At 56.9% G+C, this 27,332-nt stretch overlaps 2 protein-coding genes across 2 annotated transcripts; both read right to left on the bottom strand.

The window, feature by feature from the left end:
- Positions 1 to 2,536: 2,536 nt before the first annotated feature.
- On the bottom strand, positions 2,537 to 7,738 carry LOC311178777 (apolipoprotein R-like; the record flags this gene model as incomplete). The annotated part of the gene is made up of 4 exons (XM_084245510.1): positions 2,537 to 2,671; positions 3,061 to 3,236; positions 4,809 to 4,979; positions 7,654 to 7,738. 4 exons carry the CDS (start codon positions 7,736 to 7,738, stop codon positions 2,537 to 2,539), a joined length of 567 nt encoding a protein of 188 aa, XP_084101636.1.
- A 6,802-nt stretch (positions 7,739 to 14,540) lies between these two features.
- Positions 14,541 to 25,478, bottom strand: C4BPA (complement component 4 binding protein alpha; the record flags this gene model as incomplete). Its single annotated transcript, XM_084245509.1, has 11 exons — positions 14,541 to 14,714; positions 15,035 to 15,266; positions 15,903 to 16,044; positions 16,606 to 16,794; positions 18,189 to 18,380; positions 18,889 to 19,131; positions 20,772 to 20,963; positions 21,109 to 21,194; positions 23,211 to 23,310; positions 24,102 to 24,280; positions 25,369 to 25,478. The coding sequence occupies 11 exons, from the start codon at positions 25,476 to 25,478 to the stop codon at positions 14,541 to 14,543; spliced, it is 1,839 nt and encodes a 612-aa protein (XP_084101635.1).
- Positions 25,479 to 27,332: the final 1,854 nt, after the last annotated feature.

Here is a 27,332-nt window from a genome sequence, read left to right as displayed (position 1 = left end):
CTTACCCCAAATACAGTTATATTGCGAGATAGCAGGATAAATCTGACTTGAACTTACACATCTGGGGCAGATACAACGTGGCCTGAGTTGACTTCCCACCAAATTTATAATTTAAAGTATACAATTCATAAAATTGCACAACCATCACTACTTCCTAATTCCAGAAATTTCCATCACCCAAAAAAGAAGCCTATGAACCCCAGCACCTGCTGTCCATCCACTCCCCTTCCTGTTTGTCTCTGCAGGTGCGCCCACTGCGAGCACTGGCAGCGCTGTCCTTCCTACCATTTCCCCTCTTGACGTTGCTCGCAGATGCAGCCCGCCCCCCCTCCCCAGGCCCAGCCCCAGAGCCAGCTTGTCACTTTCATATGGTCGTCTCTACCTGGTGTTGTGGGCGTGTGCTAGCACGGGGGGGGGGGGGGGGGGGTGTTGTGCGCGGAGACCTGCTTCCAGCCCTGCGGAGCTGCTGCTGGGTAGTGCTGGCTGACACCGCAGGCCTGCACGGGGTTTCACGCAGACTTGGGGCTCCTGACAAGCCTTAACTTCCGATAAAAAAGCTGCAGCCCCTGCAGGCGGGCAGGCAGGCAGGCACATCCCGCGGCTAAGGGTCGCTTTCCCTGGTGACCAGTGACACTCAGCATCTTTTTCCAAATAGGATTTTTTAAAATATGTTTTTCTTTTTGTTGAGGAGTCACTGTTTGCATTTTGGAAGCTGAGATCGCCCCCTTCAGGCACAGTCACCATAGCGCAGCCACCTCCAACGCAGTCACACATCCTGTGCTCCCTCCTGCCTGTCCCCATTGCTGCTCTGGACCGGGGATGGCTCTGGCACCTTCTCTGGGCTCCACGTCTGATCACGTCTTTGGGGAGTCTTAACAGTGCCTTTAAATCAACAGAATCGCTGATTTTATAATGAGCAGCCTACAGCTTCCCCATCCTGCTTCTATGTCATTGTGCATGGGAAACACTTGCCTTCCCCAAGGCGGTGGAAATGTCCTCCGAGCTGGTTGTTCACCTTCTGTCTTTCCTGTGTGGCTCTACATCCACTTTGGATGCTGTTCAGCAGGTGTAGGTCAAGAGATACAACCCTTCTGTGGAGCCTCCTATTAAACCAGGAACTATGTATCAAAAAAAAGGCTTTACTATCACACTTAAAAGTCACACTCAAGGTGAGCACATTAAGGCCAAGGGGTTCTCTAGCCACTTCCTGATCCGCTCAGCACCTGCACACTGTCTGTGGGCAATCACGGGTCATGCTCAGCTGTCGGCCTCCAGGCTGTTCAGCTTCGAGATTGCCCTGGCCCCGTCCTGGCCCCAGTCCTCTTGTTAAACCCCTAAGACGGCAACTAGTTCTCAGCTGTGGCCCGTGGAAGGGGTTATGTGAGACAGAGCATTAGACACTGGCCTTTCTGGGTCCCATCTCAGAAGAGCAAATGCCCGGAAGCGGTTGTGGGCACAGCCCGGCACCAGTGGGTGCTGAGGTGGTGCAGCCTGGCGGGGACGGCATGTGTCAATACCAGATGCCAGCGGGCAGAGAGGTATGACTGACTCCAGCAAGTTATGTTTCTACAGAGAAACACACGTTCATGAGGCAGCAGCGGCTAGACACAAGGGCAGGACAGAGGAAGCGGCTGCACACTCCCTGTGCTGAGTTGGCACTGACAAGGGCCCGGGAACAGTCCTGAGCCTGGCAGGCGCGTGCAAGCACCATGGAGGCCCTCAGAGTTGCCTGGCTCCTGCCCCTGGTGTCTCCCACCCACCGCCTGGTATGGCGTCTACAGCCAGAGGCCCTGCGGGAGAGGCGGCCCCTCCAGCGAGCTGGTGCCAAGAGGGTCTGGAACCCCCACTGGCTTGGGCCCCCTCACTGCTAACTGCGAGCTGTGCTCACACTGCAACCCCCACATGTCACCCCTGGTCTGATCAATGGGCTTGAGTCTCAGGGAGGCCTCCCACATAGGAGAGAGTGCAGTGTGTGCTGCAGATGCCTGCCTGTGGGGGGTGACACCATAGGAGGAAAGAGAGGTGATGCCAGGGCAGAGACTTGAAATGTTGATCTTCCTCTGGTGTGGGGGAAGTCGAGGCTCAAGAGAAGAGACTCAGGTTGACAGGGCAGCAGGGAGGATGTAGACATCTCCCCAGGAGGCAAGGAGCACCCCCAAAGAAAAGACCTATAGAGCCATTTCAAAGCAAAGCAAACAGGAACAGCTGTATGCTCCTTCTGGTCAAACCCTCAAGGCCACCCTTCAGCAGAGCCCCCCACACACACATGTTCCCTCGTGGGAGGCGGCCGACCCGTGGGCTCTTCGGAGGGCGGTGGGCAGGGCTGGGCATGCTCTGCTCACCCACACACGCACGAGTTGAGATGCCAGTGTGAGAGGGATTGTTTATTTCTGCCGCCACCAGGCAGGGGCATAAGGGAAGATGAGGCTGGTTGTGTCCGAGCCACCGCCATGCCCGAGACGCCAGGGTGCGCGGACGCTGGACAGCGCAGGAGTGCAGACAGGCCTGGGGCAGGGAGGGGTCAGGCAGGCCGGGCTCATGCTTGCTCCAGGCGCTTAATCTCCAGGGACAGCTTGTACACCTCCAGGGCCGTCCTCACATCCTCTGGGCTCGGGAGACACTGCAGCAGCTTCCTGCCAGCCACTATCTGGTCGCAGCCCACAGAGACTTCCTGAGGAAGAGAAAGGATGGGCTGCAGGGCTGGAGATGGCAGTGCCAGGCAGCCAAGGCTGCCTACAGAGCCGCTCACATATAGCCCGTAGCGCAGCCGCTTGGGAGCTGCCCGGGAAGGGCAGGGACGTGGCTTCGGGGCGGCTCGGCTTCTCCGGGTCCCTCATGGCACTGTGTCATGGGGGAAAAGGCACCAGCCAGGTGCCCAGAGGGGGCCGCATCCTCCTGCTGCAAGGCGAGACAAGCAGAAGCTGTGGAAGGAGCCCTAAGCTCGGAGAGGTCTGGCTACAGAGTGACCTACGCAGCTGGACATGGTACTGTGGGTACTGGGGGCTGCTGGGGCCGCCGCCATTTCTAGAAGAGATGGGAATCCGAAGCGGGGCCACTCACCCATTCACACTTGGGCAGCTCCGGGGACCAGGTTCGGTTCTCCGAGCAGATGATGCGGGGGGAACCAGCCATGTGGTAGCCACAGTCACATTGGACGGTGACTTCCTCCAGCTCCATGTACTGCTCCTTGTCGGCGGACAGGCTGCCATGCTCTATCTCGGGTCTGCGACACTGGGCTACAGTGGAAGGTGGCCCTGGTCACCTGAGACTCCCAGAGTAGGAGCTCACAGGAGTTGAGGGCACCAAGGACAGCACAGGCCACACATCAAGCTGATCTGAGGCCAACCTGGCCTCCCCTGCGGCGCGCTGGGAGCAACCAGGCAACAGGAATGCGTCCCTGCACAGCACCATCCGGCTGACTCACCACTGTCCCCTTAGCCAGCTAGAGAAGAAAGCCAAGCAGGGGTGGGCTCTAGGACTAGTCTGAGGCCATGCCCACAGGGGTGGGTCGCGGGACATGTGGATCTGTGCCCTGGAGCCCAAGCTTTCCTGGTGACGTTGTCCCCAAACCTGGCTCTGCTCATGACCATGGGGGCATCATTGATATTCTCACGCCCTCAACATCTCCCTGCTGAGGGGGAGGAGGGAGTCTGTTCCCTGCATGAGGAAGGCCGCCCCCACCGGCCAGCAGACCCCGGTCTGGGTGCCACAAGGTGGTGGCAGGCACTGGTGTGAACAGTGGACACTTTGGGGGTCCCATCCACAGCCCACTGGAGCAGGTGCTGAGATTCTGCTGGGTCCCCACAGACACACACAGGCTCACTCCACCCACCCGCGACTGAGTCATGACAGTGGGAGCGACGGCCCCAGCAGACACACTGCTTGGGCCCACGAGGACGCCAATCTCCAGGGTCAGGCACCACATGAACAGTAAAGCTGGGGAGTAATGTGGGGGCGTGTGTGACCTTGCGGCAGCACCGGGAGGAGGCCGACGGCGCAGCCGGCCTGGGGTCCACGTGTGTCCGGCAAGGGGCAGGGCTGGGCAGGGCAGGCTCCACCTGCTGTTAGCGCCATCCCAGAGGTGCCCACACAGGCCATCGGAGCAGCACCCAGCCCAAGTCTTCCTAGCAGGGACGCTGGCTCTGGTGCAAGAGGAACACAAGCAGTCCTGAGAGTGTCACTGTTATTACTTAAACCAGGAACAATCCAAACTTTTCTAAGATAATGAGATGTGGTATCTTCAGCTGAAGGACAGTCACGCAGCGAGGAACAGGCATCACCAGAGTGAGACCCAGGACCTCCCAGACTCGGAGTCCAGGGAGAGGCCGGTTCAAGACTTGAACACCCTTAGCAGCACAGCCTCCTTGGGGAGGAGGAAAGGGACCTGAGAGTGTGTAGAGCACCGCAGGGGTGGGCATGGGAAGCACTTCCAGGGGTGGGCAGGGGGAGCACCTCAAGGGTGTTTGTGGGGAGCACACCAGGAGTGAGCGGTGGAGCACCCCAGGGGTGGACTGAGGCTTCCTGCCTGGCAGGAGCACTGTTGGTCACGTAGGCACACCTTTTGAGTTAAATGCCTGGGTTTGTTAGCAGTTCTGTGTGTGTCACACTAAACTTAAAACTTTTAAGACAGAGCAAAGTCGTCCCCCTCTGTGTCTCTGGAACCACTGCTGGCAGCAGTGGTAGCCTCAAGGGATGACCAATGCTGGTTTCACTTGAGGCGCCGCAGGCACTGATGGTGAGTGGGCGTCGTGGGGGACCCGTCGGGAGCCCAAAGCAGCTCTGCTCTCCTCGCGGGCCCGAGCACTGACCTCTGCACCATGGGGCTGGGGACGACCAGACGGCACTCCTGCAGGACAGCCTGGCCTCCCCCACCAGCGCGTAGCCCTCGTCGCACTGGTACTGCAGCACCGTGGTAAAGGACAGGAAGGAACTGACGTCCTCGCTGGAGCCGTGCTCGATGCTGGGGAAGGCCCTGCAGTCTGGAGTAGAGCGGGGGAGGGAGGCGCCACACTTAACTCAAGCTCCAGAGGGGCACCCGTGTGCACGGAAGGAGCCTGAGGGCAGCTGCACTATGGGCCATGACACTCCACATGGTCAACGGGAAAGACTCCTCCTGTTTTAGCCTTTGCCGGCCGCTGGGCCAAGCATTTGTGCATCTCGCACCCCAGGCCCCACCACCTCTATTGCCTGGATCGTCGACCAGCCCGCAGGGAAGGACACCAGGTCATGCAGAAGGCAGCCCTGAGTTACTCTGGGAGGACATCGCCACCTCCCTCGAGGCCCACCCTCCTCTCTGGACACAGGCCGGGTCTCGGTTGCCCACTTTGCAGCCCAGGGTATGTCACAGGCCATGAAGCCACAATTTGGCTGAAGAGGGACATCCTGACTCCTTGCCCATTTAGGACACCCCACATGGTGAAAGGGGTAGCTCAGAACCAGAGGGAAACTCTTGACTCCCCCACCCCGACCAGAGCAGTCCAAGGGTCAGGGTCCTGAGGACTTAAGGACCATGTCAGGAAGTTTCATAGCTGAGCGTGTGTCCCTGCACCCTGGATCTGGAGAATCTGGTGGTGCTGAGGCTCCCTCGGCTGCTTGGGGTTGCCCTGCCTGCCCCAACGTCAGGACAGAGGCTGAGTGGACGCCTCCCCAAGAGAGACCAGGAAGGCTCCTCAGGCCTGAGCTGGGAACAGAGCTCTGGACTCACTCTAGAGTCCTCTGTGATCCAGGAGGGCCTGAGACAGTGCCCACACCAGGTCAATAGAACCATGCCATGGTGAGGCCACACACACACACACACCTCCACTCCTAGCAGGAGTACAAGCTTCAAAACCCTACAGAGCCAGACCCAGATCCAGCCCTGCCTTCCACCCTGGTGCTCCCTGAGGGGAATGAGGAAGCAGTCACAGGCACCCTGAGCTGGTTCTGAGGGCCCACTATATATACTATATATGGGGTGAAAACCTCCACCCAGCCTCCCCAAGCCCAGAGCCTGCCCCTCCCAGAAACAGAGGACTAACACAGAGCAACACAAGGGAGCACAGGCATGAGAGTGCACAGGCACAAGGGAGCACAGGCACCAGGGAGGACAGGCACAGGCGTCATGCAGGCTCAGCTCACTCAAGGGAGCAGCCTGACCAGTGAGCCGGAGACTAGGCAGGCCTTGACTTTGTGGGCCTTGACTGGGTGGGCCCCAACTGCGCGGGCTGCAGATAGTCAGCAAGGCAGAACAGAGCGGGAAGCAGGCTGCTGGGAGGACCGAACATGGAGGGAGGCACCCATGGGTACTTGCAGAGCACCCCGAGGCTGGCAGAGCTGGGAAGCTGATGAGGAAGGAGGCAAGATCTGCTGGGTCAGTGAGGAAGGTCCTGCATCAGATTGTCCCCAAGAGAGAAGGGTCAGGAAGAGGGTTCAGGTCGACAGAGGACCGTTGCAGATGCTTGGAGCCAGAGGTCACGAGGCTCGTGGGGCCAGAAGAGAAGGGGAAAGGCAAACAGGAGCAGAAGAAGTTTGGGGAGACCACGGCCGGTCCTGCGACCCCCGGAGCAGGGCTGGGAACAGAAAGCCCTGGAGCCAAAGGCTGAGGTGACAGGTGTGGCCCCCATCCCCTGCATGGAGGTGATGCCATCCCCCCATGCAGGCGTCTCCCTGGCAGCACCCCCAACACACACACCGCCAACACACAGTGAAGCAGGAAGTTTCCCAAGTCTGCTGCTTGGGGGAGTCTGCTCCTTCGAGTCTGCTGCTTGCTGGAGTGGAGAAGTTGCTGAGTGTACGTCACTGCTTGTTCATGGGGGCGGCCACGGCTCCCTTGATCCCCTTCCTGAGAATGCCTATGCCATGATGGATGCCAAGTTTCCCCACACAAACTATGTAAACCCTGCTGTTTTTACTCTTGGGGGCTCAGCCTTTTAGGAGCGATCCCATGGAGCCCGCTTGTGTGACAAGTAAATCTCTCTCTCCTCCTCCTTGACTGCCATCTGATTTCTCTGGAAAGTTGCCAACACTCCCAATGCTGGCAGGCAGGCACCAGTGGCCAAGGGGGCCGCTGCTGGGTCAAGATCCCCAAAGCCACCCAGACCCTCTCCTTTTATGCCATGACAGCTGTTTCAGGGACTACAGTTCCAGGTATTTCTATCTTATTATGAAGAATAACAGCAATGAAGTAAAAAATAGAAAAAAGTTTCACTTTGCTCAAAGGGCATTTCCATTTAGAGAATATGCCAGCCATGCCGTAGGGGTATGTCACGGTTTCCTGTTTACAAAATGTCCTCTATGTTTGCCCAGTATGCCTGATAACAGGCGACAGTTCTGTTCACAGGGGAGAGCTCCTAATATACCGGTAACAGACTAGAGGAGGCATAGCCGACGTGGCTGGCCTGCTCAGAAGGTTTTGCATTTTAAACGTTTTGGATCTTTTAAAAAGAGAAATCAGTTTAGGTGAAGGATTGCCCCCACCCAGGGCCTCGGGGGGCTCTACCACTCATCATTCCAGATAGTCACGGCCTCTGCTGTCCTGATTAACTCTCTCTTTGCCGTCTAGCAGACCTTGCTGGCTCCCTGGAACCGTGCGAGTCACGGCTGGGCTGCCTCAGCCGCCCGGACTCGGAGGCTGCTTCTCTCTGGGGAGGCCGCCCACCCCCTCCCCACACTCACCGCTCCAGGCAGCCGGGCAAAGCAGCAGGGCCACGGCCCCCCAGAGGCACAGTGCTGGCCATAGGCTCCAGGGCATGGGGGCCATGGCGCGCTCAGGCTCCCAGACGTGCAGCAGAGATGTGGTCCCAGGAGCAGTTGAAGTAGCTGCTGGCTGGGCTGGCGTGGCCAGGCTGTGTCATGGGGGTGTGGCCTGGACAGGCCCGCAGGAGGCCCATTCAAAGAGCCTACTTTAGGGAGGGCCTGGGGACGACCCCCTGCTGTCGCCCCAGCACTGCCCGCTGTGCGGAGCCGGTGGGCGCTGACTGGGGGTGGGTGATGCTGGGCTAGCCCAAGCAGGGCACCCTGGGGACCCAAAGTACAGGGGACTGTAGGGCTGGAGCCGTTGGGGAGGAGGCTGCGCCAGAGCCCAGAGCCAGCGGGATGGGCTCCTGCAATCACAGTGGACCAAACGGTGGAAGGATGAGCTCTTCCAATTCCACAAAGTTAAATTCCTTTCAGAATAGCCTGAGTACTAGCCAGACCATGGCAGGATGGCCTCTAACACCAAGAACTCAGCCCAAGCAATTCCCCCCACACCCCCTGCAAATTGTGCCCCCAAAACCCTGGGCTTTGGCGTAGAATGGCAAGAGGCTCCCTATGAGGTTCTCCATCATGGCCACCTGCTGGTCTTTGTGGCAGCTCGGAGCGCAGGAGTGCCAGGTAGGGGAGACACTCAGAGCATCTGCGTGAGGCTGTGCTGACCCCCGGTCTCTACCCCCTGGAAGACAGAGGCTGATGATGACACACGTCCCCGGCCCCAGACCACACCCTGTCCAGCTGGTCCAGCGGGCGTCCAGCCCGACCTTTGCTAAGTTCAGTGTCCCCGCTGGGACAGATGCGATGGCCTCCTGCATCTACAGGCCTGTCCCTGAGGGCCAGAAGGCACCCATTGAGGTGACAGCCTGAGAGCTGGGCCCAGCCCAGGTGGGGGCACCGCTGGGCCCCAGAGCAGCAGAAGAGTTTCTCCCTTTGAAACAAGCCAGAAGAGCTGCAGAAGGTCATTGTGTGGCTGAGCTGGGCTTCCTGAGGAGAACACAGGCAAATTCTGGCTTCCCGGAGAGAAAGGAGAACAGGTGCCGCCATGAGGGCTGCTCCCTTCAGAATGAGGAACTGCCATGAGGAGAAGTCACTTCAGTGACTCCACAGCCTGCTGCAGCTTTTCCTAGGTGGGGACTGGAGGATCCCAGAATGGTCACCATTAGCCCTCAGGACCTCTCCCCCTCCTGGCAGGAAGTGGGCACAGAGAGGTGATCAGAGCAGCCCCAGCCAAAGTCTGCTCTTGCACCGGGGCTTCCCCTGGTCCCCAGGTCATTTTCACGTCCTGGCAAAGCTGGTGGACAGATGTGTGATCCTCTCTGGGGTCTCAGCAGCACCCCCTCACCCTCCCAGACAGCGGCCCTCACCTCACGACCCCCTCCTTCCATCTACCACTCTATGCTGTGACTCACATCTCAACCACAGGGGTCAGGTGGCAGGGCCTGATGGGGGCCTGCAGGGCCGGCGCTCCCTGTTTCCTTCCTTTAAAACATTTAGTGCCCCTCAAAGTGCCCCCAAGTCCCCCCTGGCAGGAGCCAGCACCCCCAGAGCTGAGGCCTGGGCCGCCCAAGGAGGCCACTCGGGCCTGGGGGGATTACTGGGGCATCACCAAGCTTCTCGTTCACTGTCCGGAAGAGGGAGTGCTGGGTGTCTCCTGGAGTTAGGACTTTTCACCAGCGATGCCTGTCAGGGAAGCCCAAGTGCACACGGCAAGCCCCTGTCCAGGAGCAAGGATCCCCACGCCCCAGAGGCCCTAGGAGGGCCTAGGAGGCCCTAGGTGGCCCGGAGGCCACCCCTGAGGCGAGATAAACAGCCTCATCCTGCCTTGTTGCTTTAGAATGTGGCCCGCGCAGGTGACATTGGGTCTGTTCTTGTCTCTGCTCAACTTTCTGAGGTTAAATGGTTGTTCAACCAGCCCAAGAAGACCCACAGGGATGGGACCTTTTCCTGTCTGTACCTAGGCAGACTCTGAGAATGGGGTTCCAGAGTCCGGGTGGCAGGCTGCTGTCCGAGCAGCTGAGGCTGGTGGGAGGGGCCTGGGAGAGGCATGGAGACACCAGCTGAGGGATTGGCTGAGGCCGGGAGCCAGCACTCACAGGTCATGAAGCTGGTGGCCGAGCATCACGGCGCCGGGCTGGGGCCGCAGAGCAGACCCAAGCATGAACAACTTTAACAGGAGCCTGTCTCGGAGAGTGTGGGCTGACCACCCAAGACTAAGCCCAGAAGGCTCGCCGAGGGAAGTGTCCCCACCGGCCCCTGGGAGGTAGGGCAGCCACTGCCGTGAGACCCAAGAGCTTGGTCAGGGCGCCTGCGGGCGGGCCCGGCTGGGGGACTGGCTGAGGGGTCAGGAAGCCCCTAAGGCCTCACAGACCCTCCCCAGGACCTGCCTCCCCCCCCCCCCCGCAGACCCTGACCACCGCGGGGTTGGGTGGGGCCCTGTGGGACCCCGGCTTGGGTGAGCGGTTGGGGGAGTGTGCCGAGGGGCAGGCCCTACAGCCAGAGCAGGGAGCATCTCTGCTCAAGGCCTTGCCCCTAGGGATTCGACTATCTATGCCTGCCTGTCAGTGCCTCACTGCTTCTGGAAATGAACGTCAACATGAACAGGGGGCAGGCGTAGCAGGACCCACTGGGACTCAGAAGACCTGTGAGGAAGGTCCGTGTCCTGGAACCGGAGGGCCCCCTGCCATCTCCGGGGGCCCCGGCCAGCTGTAAGGAGAGCCCAAGATGGCGGGAGTCAGAAGGAAGCTCGTCCTATGGGCGATGCCATGATGGGCTGGCTGCCAGAGCCACGAGCCCAGAAGAGCAGGCGAGGGGACGCCAGGCCTGTGCATGGGGCCAGTGCTGGGTGATGTGGGTGTGTCACATGTGGAAGTTAAGATGCGGCTGGCGGAGGTGGGGCCTGACCCCGCAGTGCTCCCTGGGAGGCCAGAGGCCAGCGCAGTCGGGTGGGCCCTGTGGCTAGACCCCCACGGGTCCTGGAGAGGCCAGGTGGGATGGAGTATCCAGGGACATGGATCAGCATCCTGGTTATCACTGGATGTGTTGTCAGGAGGGCGAGAAGGAATGGTCAGCTCAGGAGGGAGGCCGGACACCTTGCCCAGATCCCTGACTTCTACTCAGCAGCCTTCTCCCCGGTTCTCAGACCTGGAGCAAGGACAGCACTTGAGAGGGAAAGCCCTGACCCCACAGCCTCCCCAAGGGCATCAGCAGCACCCCCGTGCTGCACAGGTGGTTGGGCTGAGCCCCGGGTAGAGGCAAGTGTCCCGTGAACTGCCCCAGGGAGTGGCCTGGATGCCCATCATGGTCCCAGGAGCCCCAGTCAGGCCTGCGAGGCCCACACTGTGGCTGGGTGGGCAGCAGCCGTGGATCCTACAGCAGCACCTCCATTTTCATAAAGCAACACAGGTCCTTTTTATAAAGTTAGTGAACGCAGTGGAGCCATTCTGTTTTCCGTGGTTCCTTCTAAAATAATCTGAGTAAATTTCTATTCTGTTTTCACAGCAGCACCTACAAAACAGACATTCCTTTTCACCAAACTGTATATACCCATGACTGAAAATCAGCTCAGCCAATTTACTATATAAATTAAATTCTAGTAAATGTACTTTTGCTTCTTATGAGGTAATATTTTTCATTTTTATTTAGCAAGTTTAATTATGCACAGCAGCTACAAGTGGAGCTATTCTTTAAAAATTAACTCAATAGAAAACAATTGATCCCAGAGTATGAACATTCTGTACTTGTATTAACATTCTTTTTTGTGTGTAGGACAAATACACACACTCCTCCGTGGACTGGCAGTCCCGAGATCATTGCCAAGGGAGCAGCTGTGGGCATGTTTCTGCTCCCAAAGACACAAGGAACAGACATTGCACGTGCGATCGATCATTCTATTAATACCAGGAAAGGAATAAGTTTCTACTGTGCTAAACCTGAAAGAAAATCCATAAGCAACCTCTCTGTCAAGAAACATTTTCAGTCATAGAAATAAATAAGTATCATGTGTTATGTGTAAATATTCCCAAGGGGCAGTGACCTCACTTCACCCCTAAAACAGCAGCATCAGACAGTCAGGATGCGCGGGGCTGGAGGGAGCATGGCGTGGGGCTGGCGGGATCACAGTGCAGGGCCCACTCCCGGGCCTCTTTGCAGGTCAGGGGGGCTTGGAGACCGCGCTGCTTGGCAGGGCCTGTGCATCCCTCGCTACAAAGCCAGAGCTACAGCCGGCATCTCTGTCATGTCTGGGAGCGCCTGATAACCCTCCTCCCCCAGAGCCTCGGGTCTCAGCTGGAGACAGACCACCACGCAGTGGTGTGTTCTTGGGAGCAAAGCAGGGGCTTGGCAGTGGGCAGCTGGGCAGATGAGCACTGGTGACTTCACACGCTGTCACCCACGACAGTGATTGCAGCAGTGGCCAGGCCTTGGGGGATCCCACGACAGCCTGGCTGTGAGAAAGGAGAACTAGTCCATCCCCACAGGGAGAGGAGCGCCGTGCTCTGCCATCCAGGGTGGGGCAGGCGGAAACAAACGCCATCCAAGCTGATAGTGTGAGGGGCGTGGGGTCATGTTGGGGAAGAAGCAGGCAGGCAGTGGCAGTGGAGGTGGACGTGCAGCAGTGACGTCGGTTTGCAAAAGCGTGAGACCTCACCCTCAGTCACAATGGTGCTGGACACCAGTGCTGCCTCAACAAAAAATTAACAATCAAAATTAAATTCATTAGATACAGTTTTCAAAAGGAAAAATAACTAAAGGGGCAGGAGGCTCTCAGACATCTGACAGCAGGACGCGGACAGGGCCCGGCGTCCAGGCCCCCGAGTCGTCAGGGTAGCCGCGGTGGCGTCTCCAGCTCACTTGCGAAAGGTCAGGGCGAACTTGTTCTCTGCTGGGTCAGCAGATCTGCCCCTGAGGTCACCCAGGGACCAGGTTCCTTCCCCTTTGTGCTTCTATGCACCCCACCACCACCCCAGGATGCTGTCCTCTAGCTCAGTTCACCAGGGTCGCCAGCATAGTCAGCATCTCAGCCTTCACAGGGTGAAAGAGGAAATTGGATGCCAAAGCTTCCATTTTAGGCAAGTGGCCAGGAAGCTGTCCCATGGGGAAGTGGTGGCCCAGGTCACAGTACCCCTGCGCTGGTGACCGGCCAGCAGCCTGAGCCAGAGCCCTGGGAGGCTGGAGCATAGCCAGTCCTGCTCTGGGGATAGCGCAGGGCTGGAGGCTGAGCAGGGAGGTGCTTCGAGCCTCCTAGCCACTGCAGCAACCCTTCCCCTTCCCTCCACCCTCTGTGGTACCCACCAGTCACAGAGCTTCCTGGACACCTCCCCGGGTGCCCACAATCCTTGTCCCAGGAGTCCCAAGTCCATTATCAGCCAAACGGACTACTGGCAGGTGGGTGAGGGCTTGAGCGTGTCTGTCCCTGCTAAGGAAAACAGGCACAAACGAGATGGGGGCTTGGTGGCTCCAGGGCTACCTACCGCGCGCCCTCAGCCTTCCATGGCGGACGCCCCTCTGAGGACGGCCTGTGGTCAGGTGTAAACACAAACCCTCCCTAGAGGTGAGAGTCAGGAGTTGCAACCTAGAGGCTGCGTCCAGTGCTCCCAAGACAGGAAGAAGGGCCGGGGCTTGGGGGTGTGTCGACATCTAATGGGAGTTTTACAGAACACACGTGCAGGGGCTTGCAGAGCTTTGGTGAAGGCTCCTCGAGGGCCCATGTCCAAAACACGCCCGGAAGGCCTGGCTGCACGAGACGAGCTTGTGTGGGGCCCTTGTTTGACAGGACCTGATGACCAAGGCAACAGCAGTCTTGTTTTTGTTTTGTTTTGTTTTTTGTTATTTTTTTAAGATATATTTATTTATGCATACAAGAGCTGGGGTACAGGCTAGAGATGTGGGAGGTGAGAGGATCCACCAGAGACAGAGTGGGGAACAGAACAGGCAGACTGACTGAAATACACTGCTGAGGAGAGCAGAGGGCGAGGCAGGAGAGGTCTACTGCGCCATTTGGGTTGCTCCCTGGCTGGCCGGGGATGGAACTCATGCTGTAGAGACTGTGGATTGCTTCATAGTGCAGTGCTTAACCTCTTGTGCCACCAGGGAGGCCCAACAGTCTTGTTTTTGGTCTTGAAATTTCTTAAGCTTTTATTATTTTAGCAATATGTTCAGGATTCAGCCTTGTGCTCCGGGTACTTGCTCTGTTCCTCCCCCAGTGTAATGAAAAACTTGAAACATTTTGGGCAGAACAAACATTAAAAGACTAAAGACAGAAACAAGAAGACTCAGCAATGGCCTCTGAAGACAGAGTGGCAGTCAGTTCTTCTGGCTCTTTCATTTTCCATACCCCATACCCAGAGTTGGTAAAGATGCCCAAAGGGGCAGACGGAAAAAAACACGCCCAGTGAAATCCTGCTCTCTCAGGCAGAAGACCACGAAATGGCAGCCTGCCAAGATGGAGGACTTCCAGACAATAGTACGTCACCTGCAATAAATAGAAAGTCCCAGGAAAGAAATACACGCTATAAGGAAGAGTCAAGTGGGAATTTTAGACTAGAAAATGCACGGACCCAGATACAGAATTCAGGGATGGTTCAAGAGCAGAAGGTGGTGGTGGTCAGGGGGAAAAATCAGTGAATATGAAGCCAGAAAAAGGAAAGGACCCAGTCTGGAAAAGGGAGGTGAAAAACTCAGTCTTCGGACTAAACAGGTTTGATGCGTGAATATTTATTACAATGAATCTAGGAGCACAAAGGCTGGTGGAGCACGAACAGACATTCGTGCTCCAAGGGTGGAGGCACATGTTTCTGCTGTTTCTGGAACAATCACAGCTCAGATGCCAGCATGGATTCCTTTCCCTTGTTTCTCTGCAGCTCCAGTTGTTCAATCTCCAAAAATAACTTATATACCTCTAGCGCCATTCTCACATCATCGGGGTCGGGAAGACACTGCAAGATTTTCCTGCCCGCCACCACCTGCTCACAGCCTTTGGGGAACACCTGAGGAGAGACGGGGTGAGTGAGGCTGAGAGGGCCTGGAGGGCAGAGGCCATTCCCACTGCCCACCTGGAGCTGGAACAGAATATTACATAGTCTGGAAAAAGGAAAGTCCGAGCCAGCACACCCGGGTCTGAGGCCCTTCTCAGCCTACGGGGTTCAGTTTTCCGTTCTCAAGTGACAGCAGAGAGATTCAGGCCAAAAAAGAGAATCCCCCGAATGGTGTAGAAATGGACCCTGAGCAGCCAACTCCCACCTTTGCTGGCAGGAGAGTCTTGGGAGTCCCTTCTGAGGCACAGAAGCCCCTGAATCATGCTACTTACCCACTCACACTTGGGTACCGCTGGAGCCCAGGTTTTGTTCTCCGAGCAGGTGATGTTCTGGGAACCAACCAACTTGTAGCCAGGGTCACACTGGACGCTGAGTGTCTCGGGCTCTTGATACTGTCTCCGCTCCACGGACAGACGGCCATGACCTACCACGGGCTTCTGACATTGGGCTGCAGCGGAGAGACAACCGTACAAAATCCGTAAACCCCAGGAACGAGATACAAGACTCGAGGGCAAAACAGCTCTGCATTTAGGTGTGGCCGATGGTTCTCTCTTTCCTTTTATTCTGATAATAACAACAGCACTAATGAGCTTATTTTTGAGCATGAGCTCATCTCGGACAATGCTGGCCCTTCTCTGGTGGTGATGTCAGCTGGCCAGCGCTGTGGCATGGGCTCCACCATCCTCATGTAGCTGAGCAAGTGGGGTGGGACTAGGCTAAAACACTTGGCCGAGACCAGGACATCTCGAACCCATGTCGGGGCCGTGGGGGACCTGTCACCAGACCCCCAGCTCTCAGAGCCTCCAGCCTGGCGCCCCGGCCCTTTCTGGTACCCGAGTCTCTGACAGCAAAGTGATGGTAACCACTGCCCGGGACAGGCTGGCTCACGGGTGCCTCCCCCATCAGGGCAGGAGGCACCTGTCTGAGGCTGAGGGAGGAGTGGCCATTGGTGATGCCTCAGTCAGCCAAGGACGAGGACAGGGCACCCCCACCCCAGAGGAGAGTGGGGAGACAAGAGCCTGGCTCTCTGCCTCCAGCACCTCTGAATGCAGTGACTGTTTATAGCCACTGGGTCCCGTCTCTGTCACCCTGGCCAGACTGGGAAGGAGGTTACCTCTGCACTTGGGGGGTTCCCCCAACCAGCGTGAGTCTTTGCAGCTCAGACTTTTCTTGCCCACCAGAGCATAGCCGCTGTTGCAACTGTACACGACCTCCTTCTCTCCGAATAACCTAATGTTTAGGTCGTAGTGTCCATGGGCAACGACAGGTGGAGAATGACAGCCTTGGCAGAGACAGACGGGAAGTGCATTCGTACAGAGGACATGGTATACCCCAGGGTCTGGGCTCCAGGAATGCCCCCTCCTTCTGCCCCTCTGCCCATAAACTCACGTACCCCATGCGCCTAGCTGCCTCCCATGAGCCTCGGACAGAGAGAGCATCACAGCTCCCCCACCAGCCCACTCAGGGGTCACTTCCGTGACCTTCAAAAATGGAACCGGTGGGTACAACTCCCAGGTGCGGGGTGAGTACACACCTCTAGCCAAGCCAAGGGGATGTAGTGGCACAGCCTACACCCTTCCCCTCAAATCAGCAGATTTAAACAGCTTTGGGCAGGTTAAGGCACATGGCCATGACGAAGGGCAGAATGAGGACCAACGCTAGGAAGGGATGCTGAGCTGGGCAGCCCCGGGTGAGGCAGGCCCGGCTAGAGCCCATGAACCCAGAAAAGGAAAAGGAGACACGTCTCGGCCAGGTCTGGGGGCTCTTCACCCACCCCTGAGCCCCCCCAGGAAGCCAGCACTTTGCCTTGAGGACTCGCCAGGCCCCCTGGTACGGCTCTTACTGTTATCACAGCTCGGCGCCTGGGGGCTCCACGTGCCGTCTGCCTGGCAGGTCGCTGAGAACTTGAACTCTTGGGAACACCAGTACTCAACCGTGTCCCGGAAAGAGTAGGTGCAGCTGCTGGAGGAGGTGCGTCTCACCACGTGAATGACCGTGTCGTTCTTCAGCTCTGGTATGGGGCAGCAGACCTCTGCAAGACAGGGGACACTGGGAGAGGGCGGGGCTCCACACCAGGTCTGCAAGGTGTGCCAAGGTGCCCACCAGCCTTTCCCCTCCAGCTAAATATCTCCACTAGAAGGCTCCAAAGTGAGAAGACGGATTAAATTGCAGGAGAAGGTAAGTCCGAAGCCCTTCAAGAGCAAGGTCAGGGACACTGCCTCCTCCGACTGCCTGGTGCCAAGGTGACCGGCTGCCTGCCCACCCCTGTCCCTGGGGACAATGGCCTTGCTACGCCCACCTGCTGGGGACCCTAGAAATAAGTGATCATTTTTGCTGAGAACCAGGCTTTCTCTGTTCTGGATGCCAAATTTCGGAGAAATGTTTCTTCTGATTCTTTTCTTTTAGTGCCTAAGAGAGATACAGGCATAAACTTTGTACTCGCGAGGAGAAATACTTGCAGACACACTTCGTATTTGATGTGAAAGGAAGCAGCTGAACAGAAGAAGGTTCAGATCAGGGGTCGGCATTTCCTGTTAGCTCTCAGCCCGTATGGTCTTGAACTCCCCAGACCAGACGTTCCCACATGCAGGAGCTCCACCCCCTCAGCTAACACTCATGCAAGCTTCTCATGATGGGAGTCTTGGTCCAAGTTCATACTTAATCAGATTTAGTGCTAACCTGGATGAAGACCATTTCACTTCTGTGTTTTAAATGGTTTTAGAAAATCATTTATTAAATAATTAAACCAATAATACCGTTCTGGGCAAAATAAATGATTAAAAAGTAGCTTTATACACACGAGAAACACATTTATATAGAAAATGAGTGTATTAATTATCTGCCATGGTTTTCATTCATTAAAAAGCCTCCCTGAGGACATGTACTTATTAATCCTTTGTTAAGTGGCAGCAATACTTTTTGACAAATGTAGTCTTGATCCCTTTCATGAAAATCTCTCATTCCAGCTCCCTGGAGTGAGCCTGCCCAGTGGCTCCAGACCCGAAGTGGGTACCGGGCAGCTGGCCAAGCATGTGCCCTTTGGCTGACGTTGCCCCCAGAGCCTGCTCTGGGCAGAAGGGCTGCCAGGGAAAGGGGCCCTTGATCCCAGCAGGTAGGCGCTGTTCACCCTCAGGACCAGGACAGGGGAAGTTGCAGCCTCGGCCCCTCCAGTTCCCAGAGCTGGGGGGTTCTCCTAGCATCACAGCCCACTGCCCTGTGGAGTTAGCATCACTCTACATTAGTCTTGAACAAAGACGATAGGAAAAAAACTATGAAAACAAGAAAAAATTCCATAAAAATATTTTAAAGAAAAATAAATAAAAAAGGTAGACTACATTAAGTTTCTCTTGAGAAATCAACTGAAGTTCACCTTGGGCAGAAAATCCCAGCACCTGCGGGGCCTACAGGCAGGCATCCCGTGCTCACCCTCACACGACGTGGGCAGCGTCCAGCTCAGATTCTTCTGGCATGTCACCTCGGTGCTCCTGTCGGCCACAGGTTTGTAGCCCATGTGGCAGGAGTATTGTAGCACGGTTCCCACGGCAAACAGGGCCCGGTCCCTGGGCCGGGAGTACATCCAGGAGGAGTGGGGGATGTTTGGGAGGCCCACGCAGCTGTCTGCTCAGGAAGCACAGAGAAGGATGGTCATGGTGGACGGCACTGCTGGTGCCACTGGCCTTGCTGCCCCTAGGGACCCTCTCGGCTACCTCTCAGCGCGAGGTCATGTCAATGCTGCGGAGCTCCTGCGAGGTCAGAGAAAGGTACGTTTCCCTGGGTCACATGACTGTTGGTCTTTCACAACAGTCACTCCAATATAGCCAGACTGCTTCCCAACCACTGCACACAGCTTTGCATGAGTGTAGGCACCCGCAGTGCCTACAAACCTAGTGTTCCCCTTAGAGTCAGGACGTGCACACCTGCTCACCTGCATACCTGCTCACCTGCATACCTGCTCACCTGCACACCCACTCACCTGCACACCTGCTCACCTGCACATGGCAGCCTTGTGGAGCTTAAAGGACTTTTCCCACAGTGCACTGCCATCATTCTTTTTTCCAACAAGAAAAAAACTAAGGAAATCCTTGACCGAAACACCAATTTTTACAGTGATTCAGGTTGCCTTTACGTGCACTCATGTGTCCCTGCCCGCACCAGCATCTCTGCATCTCCTGAGAGGCCACACGGGGCCCCGTTGGTCCATACTCACTCAGCTCACAGGTGGGAAGGGCATGGTCCCACTTGCTATCATCCCCACAACGGAGCAAGCTGCTGCCTCTGAGGATGAAACCTTCGTTGCAGGTGAAGGAGACGGAGTCCTTGTAAGCGTAGCTCTGTCTGAACCCAGAGGCCACCTTCCCATCTTTGATCTCTGGGTAAGGACAGTTGACTTCTGAAGAATCATAAGAAAAGACCACGGGTGTGTGGAAGAGAAATGGCGTAAAGCTTTCACAGCGGTCTGTACCAGCCCCAAGGGTTTGGGAAGCCGGAGGCTGCGCACGGGAGGCCTGAGGCGAACACGCCAAGCACGTCACTCGACTTTAAAACCCCAGTGAGCCCCCATCGGGTCAGTCCTACTAGGAGGTGATTGCAGATTTCTCCATTATCCTCATTTTCCCAGACCAGCCACATGGAACCCAGAAGAAACACCGTCTCGAAATCTCCGTCTGTCCCTGGCTGTGGCTGCCTGGATGCCTGGGTGGTGGTGAAGCAGGAAATTGGTAAGTCTGCAGCTTGGGGGAGTCTGCTGCTTAGATTCTGCTGCTTGCTGGAACAGAGAAGAGGCTGGGTGCACTGCTCGTCCACAGTGGTAGCCACGGCTACCTAGACCCCCTTTCCAAACAATAAAGAATGCCTATGCCATGATGGATGGGGGACAAGCTTCTGCATACAACCTGTATAAAACCCTGCCACTTCTGCCCTTCGGGGCTCAGACTTTTGGGAGTGATCCCACTGAGCCCGCCGGTGTAACAAGTAAATCTCTCTCCATCGCCCTGAGTGCCATCTGATTTCTCTGGGAAATTGCCATAACAGTGGGTCAGTGGCCAGAGGTGCGGAGATGGAGGTGTGAGAATAAATGACCCTCCTACACACAGCCGCCCAGCCCTGCCCGCCCTGCTCCCCCTTCCTGTTGCTCCCCATGCTCTCCAGGCCTGGGTCCTGCACTGCCTGCTGGGTGGTGGCAACAGATGCCTGTGTGCAGTCTCGTGTCACTTTCACCACTGTCCACTCTGTACTGTGAGCTTGCTGGAACACAGCCTTTGCTTTCCTGGTCAGAGCCTCTCAAGGCCTCTCCTGTCCAGAGGTCTGAATTGCAGAGAGGGCCCCACGAGCCCCCACATGGCCTCCCCATCACGCCAGCCCCTCTTGGTCAGCCTTGGTCTCTGCACTATCTGGGCTGCCCAACGTGACCAGTCCTGAGGCTCCCCAGCCAGCATCTGCGTGGGTGTGGGCACAGGACCATGCCCTCAGCTGGTCCTCCAGCAATCCCACAGTGTGCTGGGCTCAGCGAGTGCTGGGCTGTCCCGTGGCCTATGGCCTCCTGTGAGCTTGGCCACGGGCACGTGTTTCTCTGGCAGGGGGTGTTTCTCTGCCTGCTTGCTCCCCAGGCAGAAGACCACAGTCCCAAATTCCTGCGGGGCACATGAACGCTACTCATTTTGCACAAAAAGTCACAAAGGAAAGTGATGGGGTCACATCTGGGCCAGGGCCCGGAAAGTCAGGGTGCACAGGCTCACCTGCTTCTCCTGAAACCACATAGCAGCACATTCCGAGGGCAGGGCAGCCCGAGGGCCGAGCTGGCTGCCCAGCAGAGTGCCTGCATCTGTCCTAGACACAGCCGGAGCTACGCGATGGACGCCCTGACTGCATTGGTGCTGGGCATTGCCATAAGTATCACCCACCAAATACATGACCCCCTCCGATAATCAGTTTCCTTTAACTCGCCCCCAGCCCCGCACACACGCCTCCTGTGCACCAGCGGCTCCAGCCTGGGTTTAGCATACGACTCACTTTTGCAAGTAGGAGGACTTGGGCTCCAAACACTTATTGTTTTATTCTTGACTGCACAGGAGATGGAGGCTCTGCCCAGCATGGAAAAGGTGGGGTCACAGCTGTAGGTGACGGAGGACCCATAGGTGTAGACCTGGTCTCCGCCATTGTGCCTTCCGTGCAGGATTGCTGGAGGGGGCTCGCACTGGGCAACTGGGTGGGTGAGGGGAGAGGAGGACATGGCCAGAACCATTACAGGCCTGACATACATGACACACTTTGGCGGGGCTCAGGGGTAGCCATACCGCGGGCCCAGCACGTGGGGTGGACAGCCAGGTCAGGAGAAGCTCGCACTTACTGACACACTCAGGTAGGGGGTCGCTCCAATTTACACTGTTGTCATAGACCTCACAGTAGCTGGTGGTTGGGCCAATCAAGAGATATCTGGATAAAGTGGATCAAGAGTCTTAATGGATTCCTTCCCAGCCTTGGGCGGGATTATTAGATGCAGACAGAGTGGGGGCTCTTGACACCAGACTCACCCTGTCACAGGAGCAAGGAGACAGCATGGCACCGCGCCCTGCCAGCAGCACCCCCAGGCCCCCACAGAGAGCCCCCAGGTACCCACCAGGGACCCCCCCAGGGACCCTCCAAGGAACCCCCAGACACCCACCAGGCACCCCCCAGAGACTCCACAGGCACCCGCCAGCACCTACCAGGGACCCCCCCCAGGCACCCACCAGGCACCTCCCAGATATTCCCAGGCACCCCCAGGTGCCCTGCCAGCAGCACCCACCAGGTGCTCCCCCAGGCGCCCCCACGTACCCCTAGGCACCCCCCAGGCACAGTCTACAAGAGATTCAAAGACAGGCAGCCAGCACCATGGACGTTCTGCAGGCCATGTTCTCTTTTCAGTATCAAGGCCTCAGGTTTTATTTGAACCTAAATGACTCAAGGAGTAAGATTCACGTGGAGGGTTTTGTTCTGTTTTGTTTTAGGGAAACCACAGTGTCAGCCGCAGTGCTGGGCTCTGGCAGAGGCAGGCATCAGGCAGCCAAGAAGGGCCATGAGCCCAGCGCGGGGCCCTGGGACAAGGCAGCTCCCAGGTGGGCAGAGCCCTGACCTCGGAGCTGAAGGCGGACGGGGTGGGCGGCTAGCGGGGCCATCGGAAGCCGCCCTGGACTAGGAGTGTCTCGTACTCAGGTGAAAGGTAGGGGACACGCTGAGGCTACATGAGCGGGAAAATTCACTGAAAGAAAAGACTGAGGTGGGAGGAAAAGCCACGCTTGCTGTCGCCATCATCGGGGCCGCTGGGACCCTGAAAGACAAAGTGGCCAGACACCGTGGAAACCATGGACGACAGTGACTACCGGACTAGTGCTGACCCTTGAAGCACAGGCTCGGCACTGTGGCCAGCAGAGGCAGTGGCCGCTGCCTCCCGTTGGTCATGGGAGGCACGTCCCTGCCCCCTGTGAGGATGAACGCTGCCCTGATGGGAGCTTGGCCAGGCCTGAGCGAGCTCTTGGGTCAGTGCCTGAGGGCGGGCTGCTCCCTGGTGTCAGAGACAGGGAGACCACGGGATGCAGGGCAGAGCACGGGCTTGGGATAGTGTGTGAGGAACAGGCGCCAGCGGCTAAGCATGAGCATTCACCCATGAGAACAGGGAAGGAAAAGACATGGCTAGAGGCCCCTGGGGTGACTGTGGCAGCCTGTCCCTGGGCTTGGGCTTGGATTTTGCTCTTTTCTCCCAGGCTCGTCTGGCCCCTTTGCCCTTCCCTGTGTGCCCGCCAGGAGGTGCCCTAGACTGTAACAGGCTCCCAGGCCTCAGGGGCCCCACTTCAGGCCACCCCTGTTGGGCTGGGGACTGACCCATGAGGGGACGGGTGACTTTGGGAGTTTTGTGTGAAAACTATTTTGTCTATTCTTTCCCTCTCTTCTCTATTCCACACTAAATGTATGAAAGTCCCTTTCCATCAGGGGTCATACACACTAGAGTGTTTTTGTCTTGATGCGCCGACAACAGAGCCTATTAAGAGCAGGCAGGTTTGGGGGTCCCAGGGTACCCCTCAGCCTGCCTGCTACCAGATCCAGCAAAGAGGCTGTTAGTCCAGGAAAGCTTTGCACAATACAACTCTGGGCTCAGAAAGGAAACTGATGAAGCACCTCTTTGTGTGCAGACATAGCAATGCCTCCTGTGTACAGATTCAAAACCACCCTGTTACTGGAACAGAGCGAAATAAAAATGCCTGCTAACAACTGAGCTAGTGTCTATAAAAGGCAATACTGAGAAGGTACTTGAGAGCAGTTCCGTGGGCAGGAGCAGGCTGCTAGGGGTGGGGTTTGGGGGGATTCTCTCGAGGGACAACTTTTCACACCCTCTTATTTTGAACCATGTGGACACATCAGCTGTTGTTAGAACTCAATGAGAGAAAAGTCTGGTTCTGGATTGGCTCCACTCACCCTTCTGAGCAGATGAATTCCAGTTGGGCCCCAAAAGAGAGGTCTGTCTTCACTACCACATGCCCATTACGCAGCTCTCCCGGGTTCTGGCACCGCTTCTCTGAGAGAGAGAGCACCCGGGTGATTAGCAGCCGCCGTGCCCTGCAGATGGGGACCAGAAAAGGGCCTGGTGGGTGCACCTGAACTTCTGCCTCCAGAGAGATACAGTGACTCAGAGTCACTCACTCCTGATCCTGACTTACTAGATATTTTTTTTTGGGGGGGGGCAAAATGAATACAAAACTTGATCTCATTTTGGGGGTGCATTTGCCAGCAGAGAACCTTTGGATGGAGTCTGCTCCGGGACGTGATCCACAGGCAGGCAGCAAGCACCTGGCCATGCTCGGGGATCCTTGGTCACGAAAAAAAAAAACAAAAAACAGGCAGCCGCACAGCTGTGCGCCCCGCCTCCCCCCCCCCCCCCGCCCATGGGAGACACCCCAGAACACCATCCCTGCCAGTACGCGTCCCGGCACGTGGCAGGTGCTTCAGGGGAGGTGTCTTGGAAAGCCATACCCCTGTCTAGCCACACTTTTTAAATAATTTTGCAGCGCAAGCCTGGTTTCCAATATATTGAAGTTGAGCAGACATATAATTTCCAAAAGAAGTGCTGACTCACTCCCATGGCCACGGACGTCATCCATGTATGGAGCCAGGGGGTTCCCCATTACCTGTTTGGCTTATTGACTTATTTTGTTTGTATTTTTCATGCCTGTGGATGCTGAGATCAGGCCCGAAAACCAGCCCAGTTTAGTGACCTAAGATTCTTGTTTGTGCTTGGAAAGTTTCATTCCTGACACAACTTCACAAAAAAAGGAAATAGAGCCAAGAAGAAAATACAGGGGTACTCACTGATGCAGAACTGGCTGTACTCCCACCGGCCTGACCGCTTGCAGACCACAACCTGGTGTGAGCTGGTCCTGCTGTAGCCGGGCCGGCAGTTGTACTTCACCTGGGTCCCCTCTTCAAAGATGGTCTTGTTCAGTTGACTCGTGGGAGACGCGAAGAGTAAATTGGGGAGGGGGCCACAGCTGCCTGCCGCCGGGAAGATGGGTCCCAGGGTTAGAGCTCAGGACACAGCACCTGAACCTCTCTCCCCTGGCCCTCAAGAAGCAGAATTCCTGTCACCTGCTGATGAACGACCTGTGACTGGCCAGTCACCAGGGCTTATTGGTCAATGACGCTGACGATGAAAAGCCACAAGGATAAAAGAAAAGCTCACTCCTCTACTCGAAGGAGCTCGACTGCCTGGAAGCTGGGTTTGCCCTCTAGTCAGCCTCTAGAACCCAGATTTGCCGACGCAGACCTGGAAGGGTGCCCCTGGCCTTTGCTCCAGAGAACCAGTCTCCTAGCAAGGACGTCAGGGATCTCAGGCTGCCTAGAGGCAGGTGGTAGGCAGGGTGAGCTAAGAAGAACATTTAGATCTGTGCTTCCCCCACCTCTGGGTGTGTTATCAAGGAGGAGACATGGAGTCCAGGAACCTACAAATCTCTCTGCTTTTGTTTGTTTCTGCCTTGTGGCTTCATCGGAGTCACACGATGCAGTACATGTGTGTAAGTTCCAGGTGTGCATCATCACGATTCAGCGCCCACCCACCTTCCCCAAGAGCCCTCCCCTCTGCCCGCCCACTCACCACACCCTGGCCCTTCACTAAATGGCCCCTCCCCTCTCCTTCCAGAAACCTCTAGTTGGTCCATCCTGGGAAAGTCTGGTTTTGTTTTATTTAGTTCATCCAGGAGACAGAAATCTTAATCCTGCCTTCCTCAGAGGAAGTGAACGGAGGACTGATTCACCTCTGGGGAGTCCCGACATGCACATGATGCACAGCCTGGGGGGCTCTAGGGGGCCCCGGCAGGGACCTGGTCCAGTCGGGTTGCCCCGCAGGACAAGTTTGGGACGAGTCATAGTTGCCACAGATTGTTCTCGAAATTCCTAGAGAGGAAATCCCAGGGGGGAGCATCTAGAAAACACTCTCTTTTATGCATAAAGCAAACTTCTAAATTCCAACAATTCCAAGACCCCCTAATTCCAAACTCCTGGTCAAATAAACCTCTTGTTCCTGGAACTGGTGTCTGCCAGCCTGTGGGCTGGCCGGCACTGGCTGGCCGGCTCCTGTCACTCACCCAGGGCAGTGGCCAACAGAGCAGCGAGCAGGGCCGCCTGGAGCAGAGCCGGAGCCCCTGCCAGAGACCCGCACCTCCCGGGGTCTCTCAGGCGTGCCCGTGACATGATCCTGCTGAGAGAAGTCAGTTTCATGAACAGGCCTCTGGCTCCTGCTTGACCCAAAGTGTGAGAGTCCAGGCCACGGCCCATGTATCCACGGAGCATGGTCTGGGCGGGGAGGCCAGGCCAGGGAGGACAGTGTGTGGCTCCGCCGGGATTTGAAGGGCTCCACATGGGGGCACAGGCCGGCAGGGTGGGAGGGGCTGCAGCTGGCATTGGACATGAAGTTGGGTATCTGGATGCAGGGATGGCCTGTGACCTTGCTGGAAGGCCCGTGACCTTGCCAGAAGGCCCTGGGAACAGACATGCACCTGCTGGGTGAGGTGGTGAGGCCAGAGGGGCAAGACGGCCATGGGCAGGAAGAGGTCGCCCTGCAGGGGTGCAGAGGTGGTGGCCAGGTGGCAGAGGGGTCGGAAGAAGGAGGCACATCAAGCAGAACAAGGAAGGAAAATGGAAGTGCCAAGAAGCTGGTCCCTGCCCGTGTTACTGGGAACTCCAGGCCACTGTGACCTGGGAACATGCCAGCCACACCTAGCCAGAGCCACACCTAGCCTGGCTTTGTAGAAGGATCTGTATCCATACAGGAGGCAGACCTGTAGGATTGGTGAAGAAAAAGAAAAACACACGCGATGAGGGCAGTTCCGGTGCCCAAACAGTCCTTGGCAAACTGTTTAGAGCAAAGTCACGAGGGCACTCTCCTCCCCACTACGGGACAGTCCCTGCCCTGCGGGGCTGTGGGAGGTCGCTGCCCACGGAGTGCTGGGTCCCCCCTTTACCCCCACCCCGGCCGGCCATGTGTCCATAGCTCCACTAAGCCCAGACCCTCTTGGGCAACGGGGACCAGTGATGCGTCCCCCTGCAGTCTCCGTCCCACAGAGCAGGGGAAGAGCTCCGTGACCCTTCGCACTGTGTGGAGGGGCCCAGGGTGCTCACTGAGACAAGATCCACTGCCGTCCCAAAGCCCAGGTCTGGGTGCCTTCCCTCCCTGTCCCCCACACCCCCATCATGAGCTCTGCACACAGCGTGGACACTGCTGCCCCTTTCAGCCACCCCAGGGCAGGGCTCAGCAGAGGCTTGGGCTTCTCAAGGCCAGGTGTGGCTTCCACCAAAGGCGAGGCGGGGAATGTTCCTTCTGTCCCTCCACCTTCCAGGTATCCCCATCCCTCTCTCCTCCCTGGCCCAGGGAACCCACAGCACCGGCCGGAATGGAGCTGTGTGCGCCCTGCGTGCCGGTGGGTGGGTCCTGGCTCCACCACCACCGGGAGCCCCTTCCTCTCTGTCGAAAAGGGGCACCTTGGCTGTTGGCGTTGGCCAGCACAGGAGAGAAATGCCAGGGAGACAGCGATGGTGGAGGCGGACTCAACTCTGCGGCCAGAATCTGCCACGATGATCACTGACCAACAGGGAGCCTCTCTGGTGGCGCAGGGGTTAAGTCTCAGCACAATGAAGCTATCACCAGCCACTGCCACCTGAGTCCATTCCCAGCCAGCAAGCTTACCCACAGGGCACAGCAGACCTGTCCTGTCTCCCTGCTATTCCCCTCAGCAGTCTATCTCAGTGGATCCACCTGTTCTGCTCCCCACTCTGTCTCTGGGGAATCCCCTCACCACCACCTCCACACCCCAGCCCTTATATGCATAAATAAATAAAAAAAGAAATCTTTAAAAAAAAGAAATCTTTTTAAAAAGTTTAAGTGATTCCAAAATATTAATTCAAAAGGAAACCTGCACCCCTATGTTCATTGCAGCACTTCTTACAATAGCTAGAGTATGGAAATAACCTAAATGCCCCAAAACAGATGAGTGGGTCAGGAAGACGTGGTCTGCACACCTGCTGGAGTACTACTCAGCCAACAAAAAA

Source organism: Talpa europaea (assembly GCF_964194135.1).
Source record: "Talpa europaea genome assembly, chromosome: 10".
Taxonomy (NCBI): Eukaryota; Metazoa; Chordata; class Mammalia; order Eulipotyphla; family Talpidae; genus Talpa; species Talpa europaea.
This window is presented reverse-complemented; position numbering and strand designations above follow the sequence as displayed.